At 38.8% G+C, this 20,623-nt stretch overlaps 1 protein-coding gene across 1 annotated transcript in view; it reads right to left on the reverse strand.

The window, feature by feature from the left end:
• The window catches only part of slit1a (slit homolog 1a (Drosophila)), a 75,681-nt gene extending 55,695 nt beyond the window's left edge, over positions 1-19,986 (reverse strand). The window contains exons 1-4 of the mRNA XM_073872820.1: positions 19,554-19,986; positions 6,408-6,479; positions 5,881-5,952; positions 4,233-4,304 (exon numbers count right to left, since the gene is read on the reverse strand). Of these exons, the coding sequence (XP_073728921.1) occupies positions 4,233-4,304; positions 5,881-5,952; positions 6,408-6,479; positions 19,554-19,735 (398 nt within the window). The 5' untranslated portion in view covers positions 19,736-19,986. The remainder of the gene's footprint in view (positions 1-4,232; positions 4,305-5,880; positions 5,953-6,407; positions 6,480-19,553) is intronic.
• Between the last annotated feature and the right edge of the window lie 637 nt (positions 19,987-20,623).

Raw genomic sequence — 20,623 nt, forward strand, 5'->3', positions numbered from 1 at the left:
CTGGACGCGTCCTGGTCAGGATTTCAGTGCGTCTTCCGGAAGTCGTATTTGTTGATCACATACGCCATTCAGTTAAAAACATAGTTTCATTCTTACCTTAAAATGTAACGGTTGCTTTTCTGTAAAAATAATAATAATAATCCTCTGTGACGTATGCGGTCGACAAATACTGGCCAGGACGCGTCCGTGAAGAATGGCACGTATGGTCACCCTACTAACGAACACACAGATTGTAGGCAACAATTTACTTCCTGGGCCTGGCGACGTGGACAAGATGGTCATTATCATAATTCCTCCTGCTTCTGAAATACAATCTATAAGTAGTCAATGTTTTCATATTTGAAGACTTTTCTACTGACTAAATCATGATTCAAACACTGTTTTGTGCAGTGCAGGGTATTGCTTGCTGTTTGTTGTTTCTACGATCACAAATGCAGACATGCTTTTAATGTATTAGTATCCTTACCTTACTAATCTGTTATGTTCTGCTCAAGCTGCACTGGTAAAGTTGATCGATTCACATTGAACAAACTTAGTTGTGTTGATGTAGCTCGATCATAGGTTTGATTTCCAGATATTCACACACATAGTGATAAATAAACTAAATGTAGCTTGAATGCAGTGTAAGTTGCTTTGGATAAAAGTGGCAATGGACCATTGAATTTTTTGTGAGTTTCTCATATATTCAGATTAGCATTAACTTATTTAGATAATTCAACATGAGCCTTTTTAAATTCCCTATGTGTTTTGATAATAAAGTATAGGATTTATGTATTTTCTGTGTAAGGTAGACGAGTAAAAAGCTTTGATGTTGAAGTGAACACGTATACAAATACTTTTTTTGTTTAAATAAAACTAAGTGTGTTTGTTCACTAGAGAAAGTTTTATTCATTGTGTTTGACATCCTTATTTCTTGTGCTCAAGGTTGTTGTACTGATGTTTTTAAGGGACGCTTAACTCGTCATCATGGCAACCGTTTGGGATCATTCAACTTACGACAGAGTTTGTGTTAGGTCTCTGTGAAATAGCAAGTCATCTGCAGGACAAACTTTATTTTGAAGATGAACGTCTCTCTTGCTCTTATCACTATTTTACTTTCTTATTCATTCAGCAGACGCAGTGTTAAAATGCCTCCGACTGATTGTGTCAGAAGATATAAGTTCAAACAGTCTAGGTGGACACTTTAATCACACCCTTTAAAATCAGGATTTCTTAGGGCATCATAAAATGTGACAGGTGCTATAAAGTTTTAAGTAGACCTATCTCTCATCACTTTCTATTTGACTGCTCACACTTTATACATAACATCAAGCAAGCTATTGACGTAGCTATGATTGAGGGATGACGTATTTTTGTGGGCCAACCTGAAAAATTAGCGGGACACTGGTTCCCTCGACATATAAACATTCATTTTTTTCTGTAGATTTATCGAAAAAATAAGCTTTGTCTAAAAACGCTTGTTAAAGCACTTCGTTCTTCTTTCCAAAGCGCATGAGAGGTTGCGCGTCTTCCATTGCTACAAACTATGATCCGCAAGGATAAAGGGAATTGCTCATCTGCACCTCAAGTCAATCATATCATTGTCACCATTCGATCAGTCGATCTTGTCGGGACTTTGGAGTTTTCATCCAGAGAAGATCTATTACTCTGTCTGTGGGGTTACTCAGCTGTCACTCAAAGCGCTGCGGTGGGGTTAGTTCACACCAAGTCACAGCTTCAATGGGAACACCTCATATAGGGAGGGCGAGGTGGAGATATAATGCAATACATTTTAAACTACGGATAAGAAAAAGTGTCATCAAGTGCCCAGGTTAAGAAAAGAGGAAAGATAAGGAGAAACGTACAAAAGATTAAAAGACTGTATGATATGGAGCTCACTCATCTCAATATAAGTATTGTGCAAAGTATATATCATTATGTTGCTTGCTATGCAGTTACATAACAAATATGTAAAATAACAGAAAAACTGGATATTTACAGAAATATTGTCTCAGGAATGGCCCCAAGCCGGTTTGAGACCACTGTATTAAACATGTTTCCTGATACTTTGTGAATAAATGTTTGTTAAGATGTTGCATTGTTTTTGAGATCATGACTTTTAAAATGCCAGCAAAGTCTGTAGTCCCATGCAGCAACTCCCATGTTAGCAACCACCCATATAAAGACACTTTAAACTTTAAAAAGTCACAGGGGTATTACTGGTGTTTTATGTTGCAAATCTTCATCTTATGTTAACCCAAGATCTTATTTAAAGTGTTTAACCAAACCCCCATTTAAAAAAAACTATTGACTTCAGGACGATGGAAACGGAAGTGCTAAAATCCTAACAGGCTTTCAGGATTTGCCTACAAAAACACATCATCCCCTTCCCACTCGATTGGAAGTCATGATTGACGTTACTTCTCTATTGTGGCATATTTCCATTACAAAAATAAAATAGTGGGTGTGGCTTGTGTTTAGCACTGTGAATTGATTTGATATAGAAAAGTAGGAGTTTCCTTCAAAAATGTATCTTGCAGCAAACTGACATTTGGAGGGGGCGGGGTTAATGCATGCTCCTCCCAAGCCATAAAACCCAACATCATCGCCACAAGAGGTTGAGAGTTTATGAGATCACATGAATTTTCAAAAAAACAAAACTAAGCCGAATTCCCAGTATTCCAAAACTGAAATCTTTAAAAGCTACTTTTTTCAAGCAACTTTTAATTTAAGACCATTTATTCCAGAACCTTTTCAGTAGAATGGAAATGATTGTAATAATTAAAAACCAGCAACAGTTTGATCCAGGGCACTTCACAGATTTCCCAAGAGGGCCAAAATGAAAGTGCACTGAATGTTTTACCTTGTTCTCATACTGGATACATTCCAGGTCTATATGAAGAGGTCTGTGACGGTCCATGGTAACCGGGTTTGAATAGCACATCTCCTAACCTCTATATACACTCACAGAATAAACACTCACAAAAACGCTTTTTTTTGCTTAATGCAGCATCGTGAGAACCAAATTCTTCTTAGGGTTTCAGAGACAGGACCCACAAATAAAACAAACAGACAGCCAACTGTTAAGAAAGATATTGCGGAAAAAAACTTTTTTTGCATGAAGAAACAGCATTTACAGTATTCATCACACACTCGACATACAATATAAAGCAGTGCATTGAAAGACATGTTCAAGAACTGAGCTGAAAACAAGAGTAGAGTACAGTAGGAGATTTTCAGCAGGCAGGAAAACTTGTGTCACATGTAGTCATTGTGAGTACCTCAACAAAACACAGAGAGCTCAGACATGAACAGAATATATATATATAATGCGCTGACAATTACAGTGACACTCAACACAAACAGCTTACATCCTAAAGCAGCGCTATCACATAAAGCAGCCAAATCTCAAACCAGTGTGTTTAACAGAGCTGTTTATAATGATAAAGTTACACACGTTGATTCATCTCCATCAATCCTGCCGCCCGCCGACTGAAGCTCCTCTATTGTGAATATTTTACACAGTGAATCCTGTCTATGAATAATTAAAGAGAGTGAAATATAGAAACTGTTGTACATACACAGATAACCCTGTCTGTGTTTGCCCTCTTTTATCTCTCTCTCTCTCTCTGTCCCACTTGTTCTGAATATTTCACAATGTTTTTTCTCTTTGGTTTTAAGTACATTCAGAAGGGTTTAAAGTGTCCCTGTGCAATAAACATCAGCAACTAATCTTGAAATCTTTTGACCCCTAATAGCATATTTTCAACATTAACAACAGATCTTCTCTTTCTATGAAGTCCTGATAACTGACATGTTTCAGTGGAGCTAACTATAATTACCACAAACAACTGTTGGTGCAAACAGTTATAACATTAAGGAGCTATTTTATCTGATATAACCATTAAAGTTACTTATTGGTGCAGGTTACTTCAATCATATGAAATCTTTCAAATGAGTCAAATGAAACCAGTTCATGTTTATATGTTGTGGCATTACGCAGATGTTTAGATGCCCTGAAACCACATGAAATCATGAAAGCAGCCAACAACAGATGAATCAGCCAAAACAAACGTGAGAAATGTTCCTGTAGCTTGTTTCAAAACGTGTTTTGTTGATATGATCCACCATCTTGAAGCAATTGTAAACCAGCTAGCGTCATCTATAATTCGCCCGCAGGGTCGTATCTTCTGAACTAAAATTATCATCAGGTCATACCATCAAGCCAGAATATGAAGAAACCAAATACTTACAGTCTGGACAGAGCCTCGTTCTTCTGAAACAAAAGTTCTGGAAACTGCTGAAGTTGGTTCTTGTTCAGGCGTCTTTGAGAAAAGAAGAAACAAAACACAGACTGAGAAAACATTGTGTGAATAAATTAAAATGAGAATAAAATGTATTCTCAGGAAATTCATATTTACAATCACAGCATTATTTTGGGATAGGAGCTCAGAATCGGACGGGTTCTGACATATGATCTAAAGTTCAAGGCTGCTCACCAAAAAGATAACCAACAGGATAAAGTATAGTGATCGCTTCACCCCTATTTAAACTCATGATGAGTGTGAACAATAATGTAAATATTATATGTATATGTATATAACCTCAGATTTTCCTAAGGTTGTATCTCAGTAACAGTGATGGGCAGTAACGCATTAGAAGTTACTGTAATCCGATTACTTTTTTCAAGTAAAGTAAGGGATTACAATTGCAAAAACAGTAATTAGATTCCTGTTACTTCCCCGTAAGCAGGCTGCGTTACTGCTTTATTTAACCTTGATTTTGTTTCGTGAGACTGTCTCGTGTTGTGAAGTGAGTCGAGTGACAATGACGTATGTGCGCCGCGCCGTCAGTCAGTGTTGTTTTGAACATGAAGAGACAACATGGAGCACGGAAGAGAACAAGACTATGCAGCGTTTAATGCTTGGACGTACCGACATTACTTTGAGTTTAACCCAGTTAAAGGTGACAAAAACATCAGCGTCCGCTGTACACTCTGCGTGGGAAAAAAACTTTTATATACAGCGAAAAATTCCACCTCAAATCTGAGCAAACACCTAGCAAGCCGGCTCAGGAATGTGAAACTTACTGAAAAAATCCCTGAACCCCCAGCTGACATGACCGCTGCAGCTCCATTTCATATACAGTGTAACGACGTAAATAGTCCTCAGATTGTATATTTTATTCTATTACAAGACATTCATGCGAATTCTAATGTAAACAACAGACTATATATCTTCATTTCATGGATTATACGCATTTGTAGACAAAAATGGTCATTTGATGAATTCTATTAGACTGATTTCACGGGTTATTCACACATCTGAAACAGACTGGATTCGACTCGCGATCGTTATATTAACACAAAGGTAAAAAGTCCCGTTTATATTTTGCATGTTGTCATCTGGACTTCTGTCACAAAATACTATATTTATGATGCTAGAGCATCTGTATCTCAAAACAGTGGCCATACACTGATGCTAAACCCGTAGACTTTTTAAACCATAAAGTATAGTACCATAGTAATGTTAATATTATTAATGTGTAGACAGTAGGCTATATAGATATTGTTAACAGCGTTAAAAAAACGGCATCATCACGCCCGCGAATTAGTGCGCGTCGAGAGGTTAAAAAAGAGAATCTTTCATTTGATTCAATTTTTGATGATGGAATATGCAGAAAGAATAGAAATAGGCTGAAAGGTATGTTGCTTTATACTATAGCATATTCAGGTCGTGCATCATGTTTATGAAAAGAAACTTAGTAAAGTATCTAGTAAAGTAACTAATTACTCTTGAAAAAAGTAATCAGTAAAGTAACTGGATTACTTTCTTGGAGAAGTAATCAGTAACTAATGACTATTTCCAAGTAACTTGACCAACACCTCCTTATAACACTTACAGTCTCTCCAGCTCTCTCATGTCATCAAACGCTCCTCGCTCCACAGTTACGATCTGATTCTCCATCAGCTGCCTGTGTAAAGAAGAGACGTCTGATCAGAAAACTCCAACAGGTGAAATATGAGGAAAAATGCATCTCAGTCTCCTACATCTCAGACATTTCTGTTGGGAGGAATCATCAATCACCCTCAATCTGTCTCACATACAGTACAGTACAGTATGTCTCCTCAAGTCTTTCACAAGAGCTCTCAACATCGTCAAAGCTCAGAGAGATTCTAATAAAACTCAGATATATCCTAACTATCTACATTCATTTTAAAGCTAAACAATCTCATTTTTGTGAACAATTGTCTCATGCACGTTAAATGTCATTTCCTTGTGAGGAAGAATTTCATGAAAAACATTTAATGATTTAAAATGAACATCCGTCTCTAAATAAAAGAGAAATATCTGAGTGATAAAGTTTTCCTCTAGGTCCAAGATCATGTCATTCAAAAAGATATGTCATTTGAGAAAGATGAAACTTACAGAACCCTGAGGTACTTGAGTCCTGAAAAGTCATTTCTGTTGATGCGTGTCAGGTTGTTCCCATTCAGTTCCCTGGAAAAGAAACCCACAGTTATGGCTAAATATATTGTTTTATCTCTATCCAGGTTAGGATATAACAGTTATGATTTTAACATTAATAACAGTGTGGTGGTAACATTTACATTTAAGCATTTAGCACATGAAGTCACTGAGGACTTTATCACAGATCACCTGTACATCCCCTTATATTTATGGGTTTATTGAATCTAAACTACCGACAATGCTGCAATTCATACATTCAGAGCTTTAGTTAATGAAAAACAGAATAGAGTTAAATCAGATGATAGACAGGGTAGTTTGTATATTTCTGTAACTGCAGATTTTCATGAACAACATTGTCTAGTAGAGTCAGGTGCCAAAAACAAACAGTGTCCAGAGTGACCGTCCGGTGTCTGAAGAAAAGAGATTTGAGCTGACAGTACTTCCAATAAACACAAATAACACACAATGTTGAACCTGGAGGCGGATGATCTACAACCACAGAAGAACACAGAAAGCAAACCAGGACAGCTGGAGATTAAATAAACATAAAGTCTGCTCTGATGAATCTGAGTTTCTGCAGAGGCACACAGATTGAAAGCTCACAGACCCCAAAGATGTGCTTTCAGCCTGTTTAACAAAAAAACATTGAATCCTACAGCCTGATACACACATTCATGGACACACATGACCCATCTTCCAGGATGAAGTCATGAATCAAACATTGTCTCAAACTGTTCTTATTCCTAATAAACTTTCTAGATTTATGACACATGATATGACTAAAAGACTGAAACCATGATGTACTTTAAAGTCAGAGACATGATAGCTCATGTGTAACACAGACAAATGAACTAAATATGGAGCAACCTATGATAACATAACATATAGCATCTGATATTTCTGGCAAGATCGCACATCATTTTTGTAATTCCTGCAAGTTCATGATCTGCAGAACTGTATTCACTATAATATGTACATTTACAGATGATTTTATCCAAAGCGAATTACAGTGCATTACTAGGTATACATTTATATACATTATAAGTATGTCTGGCTGGGTTTGAACCCATGACCTTTTGCACTGTTAACGCAACGCTCTACCACTGAGGTATACAGGAGCGTGTAAGTACAATTAATAAATTAATCCAGAAATCGGCCTTATAACACACAACAGTGAATGCACATTTAGCAGAATGACTGGTCAGCAAATGAAATCTGACCGTCTGTGAGATAAAGACCTGACAGCGGCCTTCACAGCTTATGAACCTATCAGAAGATCTCAGCGGGAGTGAAATGTTGGTACAACACCAGCTGTTGGTTTATAATAATCACCCACTTTTCCCATATACTGAAATCCTGCTTACAGACATTACAGAAAATAAATGCGTCTGGGATTTGTCCGGGATCGTTGATTTTTGGTTAATTCAAACTGCCAATGATTTTCCGAAATCTGTGCGTGCATTCACACAAATACTATAAAGATCCTGTAAAGACACATGATGTATTTAAAGTCCTGCACTTGGTAGATTTGTCTGAAGTTTGCTAATTATCCACGATTTTCTGCACGTGCATCTTTGTTTAGGATCATAAGCAGCAAATGCGCTGTTCTGTCATACTGGTGAATGATCTCAACTTCAGTGCTGATAGTGACAATTAGAGGTCGTTACTTAGATCCAAAAACCGGAGTTCGACCCGAGACGCGAGCAGGTTCGGGTGTAAAAATTTCACGTGTGCCTTGGATATGGGTCGTGTATAATAATACACATAGGCATCGGGTCTCGAGTAATTTCAAAATTAATGTGTTTGTGTCAAACTGACCCCAGACGACCCAAACTATCTTGCGGCGTGTGTGCATCGATGTCCTTTTCCCACCCCTCCTCTGTTTGCCAAGACACTTATGAGATTGTGTGGTTAATTTTCATCGTCAGATAACAAAATGAAAATAAATGTATCAGTGGGTCAAATTGGTTGCGAGGCCACCGGGGTTGCAGACTGCGCACACGTCGGTGCCGTTTACATTCCATCCAGTCAGGTAAAAAAAAAGATTGCCACTGCTTTGAGTCGTTAATTTTGGGTTTGTCTCTGGTCTTTCTTAATTTTTTTTCCAGTAAAATTTGATGCGGGTCATTTGGGGTCGGGTACATTTCTTTGGACCTGAGAAGACTTCTAGTGATGATCTCTCTGTTCTCTGCTTCAGTCCAGTTTGCTGAAATTTCTTGTTGTGAATGTTTATATGCATTTAAATCCCGGTTTTAAAGAGCTGAACCATAACTTCTTGTTGCGATGACACATGCGTCCACACTACGGGATGTCCCTTACGGCGTTGTTTCTGCCTCTGGTTCACACAGAATGCTTTCTGTGTGTATGTTACAGCAATGTTACTAGGCCCTCTTTATGGGAGAGATCCCACACTTTAAAAAATACTTTGCTGCATTTAAGATTTTTGTTGAATCAACTCGGATTTACTAGTCATTTCAACATACTATTATTTATCTTGACTACAGGTGAGTTGTTATAACACATAAAATTAAGTAGACTTTCTCAACTATATTTTATAAGTTGTGACAACTCGTCTCTGTTGACATAACTTGTAAATCTCAGTTGATTTAACCAAAAATGTTAAGGCGGCAAAGTATTTTTTTTTTACAGTGCAGAACAATTACAGAATATGTCTGTGTTCACACAGAAGCCTCTCTGACAATTTTATGGACATTTTCTGGGACCAAATTGCTGTGTGAATGGGATTTAATCCAACACTTGCATCTCTTTTATTCTCTACAGGAACTTTAGTCTCAGTATTAGTATCTGAGGTCCATTATATCCTCTCTGAATCAGAGCATTTTATTTCCTTTTCATTGTTAAAATGTTAGCATGTGTTTTTATCTATACTAGTCAACATTTAAAGTGGATCTAAACCTTTCATAAAAGTCTTAATTCCAATACCCATTCTTGTCTTAGGACAACTTCGATGAACGTTTTTGATGCACTTTAAATGTTGACTAGTGTCCTTGTTGCCACTGCTTTGGGTCGAAACTCATAGGTAAATTCACTTGTATGCAAATCTCTCACAGTTTAACTCATCAGACCCGAGGAATCTGGGTAGCACCAAACACCGACCCGTCTGTTGACTGCTGTTTGTCAAATATCCTCTGTTATTAACCTTTCCATCACACCTGGAACACTCAAAATAGAGATCCACACATCATCTTTCTAACAGATCCAACAAAGACACTTGTGTACCGTTTGCATTTCATAATTTTTAATTTGATTATGGATCTCTAAAATGTATTTTGAAATATAAATGAGTTTTATGAATGTTAGTTATAGTCACATTCGTGTATATATTCTCCTTTGTTTGTGAATGTGAAACAGCTTAAGCATTTGTGAATGGGATTTTGTGAAAGTATTTATTAAGTGACTCTGACTCGGTGATTTATACACTCACACACGCAGTATTGCTGCCCAAAAACACTGTGGGTTACTGCTCATTACTGTAGACTAAACATATGTTTCTTTTTTGTTTTAAAGCTCTTGTCCAATCACTAAGAGAAACACACATACCCAAATCTCTCATGAATACTGAATCCAAAGTCATGAACTTTCTATTGGGTCTAATGACCACTCATGGGACCGCAGCAGAACAGAGAGATTGTAGACAGATGTATACACAGATGCGCCGGCAGACGGAAATAAATAACTGACTGCTACGAGTTAGCCAAGACCATAACCGGATTAAAAAATGAAATGAAAATATTTACAGAGTGAGCAGCAAGAGACAGACATCTATGATTTCAACATATGAGAAAATCAAGAATGAGAAAAGAGTAAGCAAAAAAATCTTAGTGAAATCGTGCCGCATTACCACCTTGCTTGTGCATTATTTTCAGATTATACCACGGGTCTGTTGAATGCTGCATTCTAATTGGTTGAGAAATGTTCTGTGGGTATGCATTAATTTCTGATAACCGCACACCTAACTTGTCAAATTTCTTAAAAAAAGGCACCAGAGCAATGTTTGTGCTAACCGTGGTTGGTATAAGAGGAATAATTGACTCCGCTCCTTTGAATTATTTGAAAATAATGCACCTTGGATGTGCATTATTTTCTTATAATTCAATGGCCCGTCATCAATTATTCCTTACTTATTCTACGTCCATTGATTATTCCTTACGTAACATCTTTTTGTATTTGATTTTAGTGATTCTTCAGTGGAGTATTGGATATAGATGTTATATTAACACACATACAAGTAAAGCTATCAGGTGCTCATTATTACTGGGATGTTATATTAGTTGTTAGTCTCTCTCATCATCATATTCACACAATGTGCAGTCTCTGATGTGTGTCAGATGTTTTGTCATTTAGAAATGAGAGGAATAATTAGTTTTCAAGAAACAGAAGCAATGTTACATCATTCATTTAAGTCATTTCTCATCCAATGATAACACAGCTTGAATTCTCTAACATCTGTTATTCATTGTCTCCATGTGCCGGAGTTTAAAATTAGAAGCTAATTCTAAAAGAAAAGTATTTCATCACACAAAGAAAAGTAATTGCAACAATTAACTAAGGAAAGTAAGAACAAATCAGGTCTGCAAAGAGGCCAGCACAGATCTGAAAGCAAAATATTTGAAAAACTTGAATAATACAAACTGAGGTTTTTAAATAGTTGCAAATCCACTATGGTAACCTTGTGTGCTTGTAGAAAAGATAACAAGCTGACAATGTATTGATGTTTTAAATAACTGAACCAAAGTGTAATGATTCTTAAAGGTCTCAGTCTTCCTGTGTTTTTGAAGCTTTGATTGTGTTTACAGTGCGCGATATAACATGTCTTCAATATTTTTCACACAATTTACTTCTCTCTATAGAGCTGTATTCACTGTCCTAAAAACAGGCTGAAGTCTTATTTGTTCTATAAAGTCCTTCCATCAGAAATACATAATGAGTTCTGATTGTGTAGTTTATTTAGTGTGTTGTGATTGGACAGCAGCTTAGCTTAGCTGCCGACTGACGTATTCCTGCGGGCGGAGTTTAGTCAAACACTCTTGCTTTGACATAATTTAACTGGGAAGTAGAGGGCTGTAGTCCAAACCGAACACAACTGATCTAACACAACTGATCACTGATCTAACACAACTGATCTTACAAAACGGATAACTGATCTAACACAATGGATCACTGATCTAACACAAGTGATCTAACACAACTAATCACTGATCTGATCTAATCCAACTGACCTAACACAACTGATCACTGATCTAACACAACTAATCACTAATCTAACACAACTGATCTAACACAACTAATCACTGATCTAACACCACTGACCTAACACAACTGATCACTGATTTAACACAATGGATCACTGATCTAACACAACTTACCTAAAAAACTGATCACTGATCTAACACAATGGATCACTGATCTAACATAACTGATCACTAATCTAACACAATGGATCACTGATCTAACACAATGGATCACTGATCTATCACAATGGATCACTGATCTTACACAATGGATCACTGATCTTACACAATGGATCACTGATCTAACACAACTGATCTAACACAACTAACAACTGATCTAACACAACTTACCTAAAAAACTGATCACTGATCTAGCCCAACTGATCACTGATCTATCACAACTGACCCAACACAACTGATCTAACACAACTAACAACTGATCTAACACAAATGATCTAACTCAACTGATCACTGATCTAGCCCAACTGATCACTGATCTATCACAACTGACCCAACACAACTGACCTAACACAACTGATCACTGATCTTTTGGGATAACCCAAAAGATGCATTAGGACGTGCGTTTATGGATGTTCTGAATTCTCTCAATATTAGACAAAACGTGACAGGGTCCACGCATACTCGTAAGCACACATTAGACTTAATTCTGTCACTCGGATTTAATATTAATGACATCGAAATATCACCTCAGAGTGATGCAGTTTCTGACCATTGCCTTGTGTCATACACTGTACTTCTAGATAGGATCACTCGATCCACAACATGCTACCGACTAGCCAGAACAATAATTTCCACCACTAAAGATAGCTTTATTAGCACTCTTCCAGACCTGTCCCAAATTAAACATGTAGCAGATAACCGTGAAGATCTAGATATTGTAATAGAAAACCTGAACAATGTCTGTTGGATGCCATTGCTCCCATTCGAAAAAAGAGAATCAAAGAAAAACCGCCAACTCCATGGTATGACCATCACACCGCAGCTCTTAAAAAGGCAGCCAGAAAAATGGAAAGAAATGACAGAAGCACAAAGTTAGAGGTATGGCGTGCTGCATGGAAAGAGAGTGTTAAACACTACAGACAGGCTTTAAAAACCGCCAGATCTACCTATCTTAGCAAGCTTATAAATGAGAATCATAATAACCCTCGTTTCCTCTTTAGCACAGTTTCAAAACTGACTAGAAACAAAGAACAAACAGAAACCAATAGTAAATTTCAACACGATTGTAACAATTTCATGAACTTCTTTTCTAACAAAATTACAGCTATTAGGGAAAACATCGTAGCTACCCAGGCAGCCACCACTCTACCCATTAGTTCATTTAACACTAGATTACCAGCTGAACATCTTGATTCATTTAAACCTACTACAATAGATGAGCTCTCTAAACTAGTCACATCATCCAAATCATCGTCCTGTATATTAGACCCGTTCCCACAAAATTACTTAAAGAGGTATTCCCTGTAGTGTCAACCCCGGTACTAAATATCTTTAACTCATCGCTAGAAATAGGATACGTTCCAACAACTTTCAAACTAGCAGTTATTAAACCGCTGATCAGGGAGAGCTTAATAACTTTAGACCAATCTCAAATCTACCTTTTCTTTCTAAAATATTAGAAAAAGTAGCGGCAAGCCAGTTACGCACATTCTTGACAAATAATAGTACATATGAAAAGTTCCAATCAGGATTCAGGCCCCACCATAGCACAGAGACAGCGCTGCTTAGAGTTACAAATGACCTCCTATTAACATCCGATCATGATGAACTCTCAATCCTTATATTGCTAGACCTTAGTGCAGCCTTTGACACAATAGATCACACAATCTTACTTAATAGACTAGAAAACTATGTTGGTATCAGTGGTCAGGCGTTAGCCTGGTTTAGGTCGTATCTAACCAATCGCTATCACTTTGTTTATATAAATGAGTCATATCACTCCCTGGTTAAATACGGTGTACCGCAGGGATCAGTTTTAGGTCCTATCCTGTTCTTGTTATATGTGTTACCCCTAGGAGACATTATCAGGAAACATAACATACGTTTTTATTGCTATGCGGATGATACACAGCTTTACATCTCCTCACATCCCAGCGAAACACACACGTTTTCTAAGCTAGCAGACTGCATTAGTGATGTTAGTGACTGGATGGCACATAACTTTCTTAAGCTCAACTCCAATAAGACAGAGATACTTATTATTGAACCGAATCGCTACAAACATAATATGTCAGATTACAAGTTGCACATAGATGGCTGCACTGTGGTGCCATATTCCACGGTTAGGAACTTAGGTGTGATGTTCGACAGCAACTTATCCTTCGATAGTCATATCGCCAACGTCTGCTGCACAGCATTCTTCCATCTTAGAAATATCTCAAAAATACGCCATATACTGTCTACATCTGACGCAGAGAAGCTTATCCATGCTTTTATGACCTCTAGAATAGACTATTGTAACTCATTACTCGGGGGATGCCATGCAAATCAGGTAAACAAGCTTTAGATAGTTCAAAACGCTTCTGCAAGGGTACTTACTCGCCCTAAGAAGTATGACCACATAAGCCCAATTCTGGCATCTTTACACTGGCTACCAGTTAAATATCGCATACAATTTAAAATATCACTAATCACCTACAAAGCCCTAAATGGCCAAGCACCCTCATATCTTAGCGAACTACTATCAGAATACAATCCATCAGGAACACTACGGTCGCAAAATTCTGGTCACTTGATTATCCTTAAAATATCAAAAGTGTCTAAAGGTGGAAGATCCTTTTCCTACTTAGCCCCTAAGCTCTGGAATGATTTACCAATCGATGTCCGAGAATCTAGACTTAAAACTTTTCTCTTCAACAAAGCATTCACATAATTTGTCTAGTAAAGGTACTTAACTCGCAATAGTTATATAGTTTATCAGCATGAACACTTCAAAATGAATTGCATTAAATAGTTTGCCACCGTTTGCCACTGAACCTGCATTAACGACGACAGTGGGGCCTCTGGCCTTACTCAAACGGGTTGGCACGTATGGTCGGGTTGCGATTTTGGCACTGTTTTGTGAATAGTATGCCATACAGACCAGTTTGCCACTGAACCTGCATTAATGACGACAGTGGGGCCTCCGGCCTTAGTCAAACGGGTTGGCATGTATGGTCGGGTTGCGATTTTGGCGCTTTCGTGTGTCTTGTGAATAGTATGCCATACAGACCCGTTTGCCACTGAACCTGCATTAACGACGACAGAGGGGCCTCCAGCCTTAGTCAAACGGGTTGGCATGTATGGTCGGGTTGCGATTTTGGCGCTTTCGTGTGTCTTGTGAATAGTATGCCATACAGACCCGTTTGCCACTGAACCTGCATTAATGACGACAGTGGGGCTTCAGGCCTTAGTCAAACGGGTTGGCATGTATGGTCGGGTTGCGATTTTGGCGCTTTCGTGTGTCTTGTGAATAGTATGCCATACAGACCCGTTTGCCACTGAACCTGCATTAATGACGACAGTGGGGCTTCAGGCCTTAGTCAAACGGGTTGGCATGTATGGTCGGGTTGCGATTTTGCCGTTTTCGTGTAACTTGTGAATAGTATGCCATACACACCCGTTTGCCACTGAACCTGCATTAACGACGACAGTGGGGCCTCCAGCCTTAGTCAAACGGGTTGGCATGTATGGTCGGGTTGCGATTTTGCCGTTTTCGTGTAACTTGTGAATAGTATGCCATACACACCCGTTTGCCACTGAACCTGCATTAACGACGACAGTGGGGCCTCCAGCCTTAGTCAAACGGGTTGGCATGTATGGTCGAGGTTGCGATTTTGGCGCTTTCGTGTGTCTTGTGAATAGTATGCCATACAGACCCGTTTGCCACTGAACCTGCATTAATGACGACAGTGGGGCCTCCGACCTTAGTCAAACGGGTTGGCATGTATGGTCGAGGTTGCGATTTTGGCGCTTTCGTGTGTCTTGTGAATAGTATGCCATACAGACCCGTTTGCCACTGAACCTGCATTAATGACGACAGTGGGGCTTCAGGCCTTACTCAAACGGGTTGGCATGTATGGTCGGGTTGCGATTTTGGCGTTTTCGTGTAACTTGTGAATAGTATGCAATAGAGACCCGTTTGCCACTGAACCTGCATTAACGACGACAGTGGGGTCGACAGGTTTTATTTTCTCTTAAAGACCGGAAGGTGACCCTTAGTTACCATATGTACCTTCGCATTGGGCCCCCAATTTGCTAAATCCTCAACTGTGAGTAACATAATTATGCCGCAATAGTTAGTCTGTCTGAAACTAAGCTGATTAAACCACATCACTGTGTGACACTTGCATTACATGTGAACGGCCCCTACGCTAATATGATTTTGTTTTCTCTCCCTGTCTTGTCCTCCACCCCGAGGACAATGAGACAAACAGACCCAGTTCCGGTACATGTGACACACACCTCTGATCTACTGGCTGTCTTTCAACGTGATGCCCAGCTGATGCCTGACCAACGATCACCGATAGAACCCGCTTAATCTCCGCTTAATCTCCTTATCCGTTTATATGTATGTATATACATATATGTCTCCCAAGGGTTTTTTCCTCCTAGGCCTTTATTTTATTTCCCCCGGGGGGGCGGGGGGGGGGGGTTTCTCCTAGGGGTTTTTCAACCCAAGGAGGCAGCCTTCTTGGGCTTAACTTAGCACCATCTTCTATCCGTTACATTAGTAATACGCTTGCTTATAATGTTGATTCATAGCCACAGCAAATTTAGCTGCTTATGCTATTGTGTATTATGTTGTGCTATCTGTCGTTTTTCTGTGCTTTTCACTGCTCCTATTAATGTAAAGCTGCTTTGAAACAATTAACTATTGCGAAAAGCGCTATATAAATAAATTTAATTGAATTGAATCTAACACAACTGATCACTGATCTAACACAAGTAATCTAATAGAAGTGATCTAACACAACTGATCTAACACAACTGACCTAAAACAAATGATCTAACACAACTGATCTAATCCAACTGATCCAACACAACTGATCTAACATAAGTGATCTAACACAACTGATTTAACACAACTGATCTAACACAACTGATCTAACACAAGTTACTATGCCTGGAAAACTGTGAGTGATGTATATGTGGGGCATGACTGTATGAAGAGAGTGTCCTTGCTAAAAGGTAAGCGTTCCCTGTGTGACATACTTGTGCAGATAAAACCTCCTTGCAGAAGGTTGAACACTACATGTGGGACGTGTCTGTGCTAACAGGTCATTGTTTGTATGTAATGTGCTTGCAATACATAAATAAATAGTTAAGCAGATGCAGTACAGGGATTGAGACCCATAAACACAAAACTGTATAACAGCATGCTTATCTTTCACACTGACATATGAAATGAGTGCACATGAGTAATGTCTTTAAAATGAAGAGATAAACTACATCACACTCACAGTACATATTACCAACAATAAAGCACTATTATCATATAACCAAATGACAAACTACAAAGTCATTAATGAATTCAACATTACTGAGTGAATGTTACTGTATTTTCTCAGATGTTTGTATTTTAATATTCACAATATTTCCTATTACCAAAAAAAAATAGTGTAGATGAACATTCATTGAAATAAATAAAGTACATTTCATCTGCTGAGTTTAGTTTAGTTATACTGAATGTATCATTAAAATGTCGATGAACTTTTTTCAAACACAATGTTTATTTAGTGTAATGTTGGGCGTTCTGAATCTTCAACTTTCTTTTGTTATTTAGTTCTTTTATTTACTTTCTGTTTTAGTTTCTGCGTCAATTAAAACACCACCATAAACTCCAAAGTGTGCATTTATAATATTCAATATCAAATATATATTTTATAAAAAGCACTTTGGTTTGCAATATTTTAATTTCATTTAGCAATTTGTTAATTATTTGCCAAATAAATAAATTAAATCATTTCACGACATCCCATCTATGATTTATATGTATGTAAATCATCAAGCACTGTACAATTGAACAAATTGAATTTCTGCTTTGCATCTGACATGAGTAAAACATAAAGCGTGCTCATTATAACTCCCAGATTAAAGAGAAAAGTCTGCTGTTGGAAACGTGCCATGGCTGTTTCTGTCAGAACACAAGCACTTATTATCCAGCTAATGAATTAAACTAGAAAGCAGTGCTTTATGGAATGTCTTTGATACAGGACTTTAATACAGTTAAAGTCAGCTTTAATTGGTCTGCATCCATCAGGACCCATTTATCAATCTAACATAGAAACAAATGAGCGCAGAAATCATCTTAAGACAGGATTCATATTTTGATTCATTAACCATCAATTCCATCCTGTGAATGATTGGCTGATGAAAACAATCATCATATGTATGGAGTGCACCTATCCTAACATTTCTCCAACCAAAATAGACAGTTTGCATTTCCCATTAACTGTAGTGGAGTAAAAACTTTAGTGAAGTATATACTGCCTATAGAAGTTAAAGAGGGACACGCGTCTTAAACAATTTTTCTGCAATGTGATGTGATGGAGCAGCACAAAAGAACTCTCACACGATAAAAGCCCTACAATCTAATTTTATATTGGTTATGAGATTTATTAGCGAGATCCAGCAGTAAAGCCTATAATGTTTCTCGCTCGCCAAGCCTCACTTCACTTTCAAGACAATCAATAAGCAATCAGTGAGAAGGACTTTTGGCCAGCATGGAGAATTCTTGAGTACATCGGTGCCGGAGTTCAGAGCGCTCCGAGCGATCGCTCCGGTTTAAAGAGAATTCTCGATCAGATCACTCGCGCTGGACACATCGGCACCGTTTGATCTCAAGCACTGCAGTTTCCTAAGTGTATATAAATAGATGCATTAGCAAAGATGAAACGGGCAGAACTGAATCTCTGGACATCTGCTACAGAACTCAAGAAGCTGGGACATGAAATTAATTCAGAACACATAAGAGACTGATGTGTGTCACCGAGCAAGCATGAAAATATTCATCTTCTCTACACTGTTTTTGTCACCTGACCTTTCTGCTCTATTCTTGCAAAAGGTGAAGGTCAGTGTCTATAATGGAAAAGAGCTTCTCTGTGTGTTTGGATGGGGCAGGAATGTCATTAAACATGATGTTGTCAATAAAATGTAATCAAAAGTCATCCTTATCACAGTTACCATTGGAACTGTGCTGTTGAATCACTCCACCATCTAACAGCTTTGCAAAAAAGCATGCATAAGTTTATATATGTGTTGAAGTGGCTTACAGGAGTTGTGTCAAACTCCACATGATGATGAAGACCTCATATCTGAATACTGATCTAGCTCACTGACACCTGATGTATTTGAGAAATGTAGGTTTGCTGTGTGATCACTGCTTGGACTTTAAAATTCACACAATTTAAAAGAAAAATTTCCTAAAATGGAAGTGCTTTCTCACCACCCACCTAAACGGCAAGGTTTCTGAATGCAAGTCTTTGACTGAGGATTCATGTAGATGTTTGATTTAATAAATAAGATGAATCAGATATGGACAGGTTCCTTCAGTGTGTTTCTCAAAGATAAGATCATGCATATGATTCATCATGACATTATCTGAGCAAGTACACAATTTTAAAGTCTTTACATTAGACAGATGAGTTCTGAGCAGAGTTCACAGAGAAACGCATTGTGTGCAAAGTTTATCACCTTGTGTGCCCATACAGTGTGCCGCGTGCTAAGCGTACCTGTCCGGGATGGCAGAATCTCACTGAGCTATTGTTCTCATTCAAATCGTACCGACGCAGCCAACCGCCCCCCAACACACAGCCACTCATTTTCAGATATCCTGAGAGTGTCTACTCACAGCCTCTCTGTGTTTCTGGGTATATTCCTGGGCACGGTTTTGAGCCCGAGCCCGTGGCAGTCCACCGTGGTACCGCTGCACGCGCAGAGCGCCGGGCACGCCGTGGCGCAACCGCTGAGCGCAGCCGCGCACAGCAGCAGTGTGTGGACGTGTGCCAGTCTGCCTCCACCTTTCGCGGGCATGATCGCCTTCAAGCTTGTCTCCTCTCTCGCGATCCTCAAAAACTCTCCTGTTCTCGGCGGAGTTGCGTTCCGTTCCTGGCTCCGCGTAACGCGCCTGCGTCTCCTCGGTGGCGCACTGTCGTCTGACTGAAGAACGGGGGAAATGGAACACTAACAAAAAATCTCTCTGCTTCCCTCTTACACACGCACAGCAGTAATCCATCACAAGCATCTACAAATAGCAGTTCCAGGACTCCTCCCACCCCCCTACTCTCTCTCTCACACACACACACCCCTCCCCATCAAAGAGCAGCCCGTCTCCCCCACCCCACCCCTCCGAAAACCTTAAACTCCCCTTATTCCCTGTGTCGGGCTCACGGGAACGATCGTCTCCCCGCATGGCACGGCGCGGCCCCGTCCTCCGGCGACGGCTCCTTTAAAGAGACCGACCTGGAGAGAAGATTGTCCATCGGGGAAGGGCAGTGTGCCCACAGCACCCCCATCTCTCCCCTCCCCAAAAGAGCGGTGTATAATCATGTTTTGGGATGGGGGAAGGTTGGAAACGCAGACAGCAAAATGACAAGAGCCTTTGTGGGAGGAACAGAGGAGGTGAACATTTTTTGCTGGACTCCATTGAAAATGAAACACTGGAGGAAATCATGGATGCGTTAAAATCCAAATTCATGAGGAGATCAGACAAAAGCCTTTGTTTAACAGCAAAAATCAGTGAATCAGTGAAGGGTTTGGTTTTATTAGCATTTGAATTCGATTTAAAGCTTTTTCAATTCATAATTATTTCTTCTTTATTTCTGGCAAGGTTGACACATAAAAGAAAAAAAACATATTCAAGAGATACATTTATGCAAAAACTATCTATTACAAAGCAAAAGGGATAATTCAAGTTATATT

The sequence above is a fragment of the Misgurnus anguillicaudatus genome, chromosome 11 (assembly GCF_027580225.2).
Source record: "Misgurnus anguillicaudatus chromosome 11, ASM2758022v2, whole genome shotgun sequence".
NCBI classification, from domain to species: domain Eukaryota; kingdom Metazoa; phylum Chordata; class Actinopteri; order Cypriniformes; family Cobitidae; genus Misgurnus; species Misgurnus anguillicaudatus.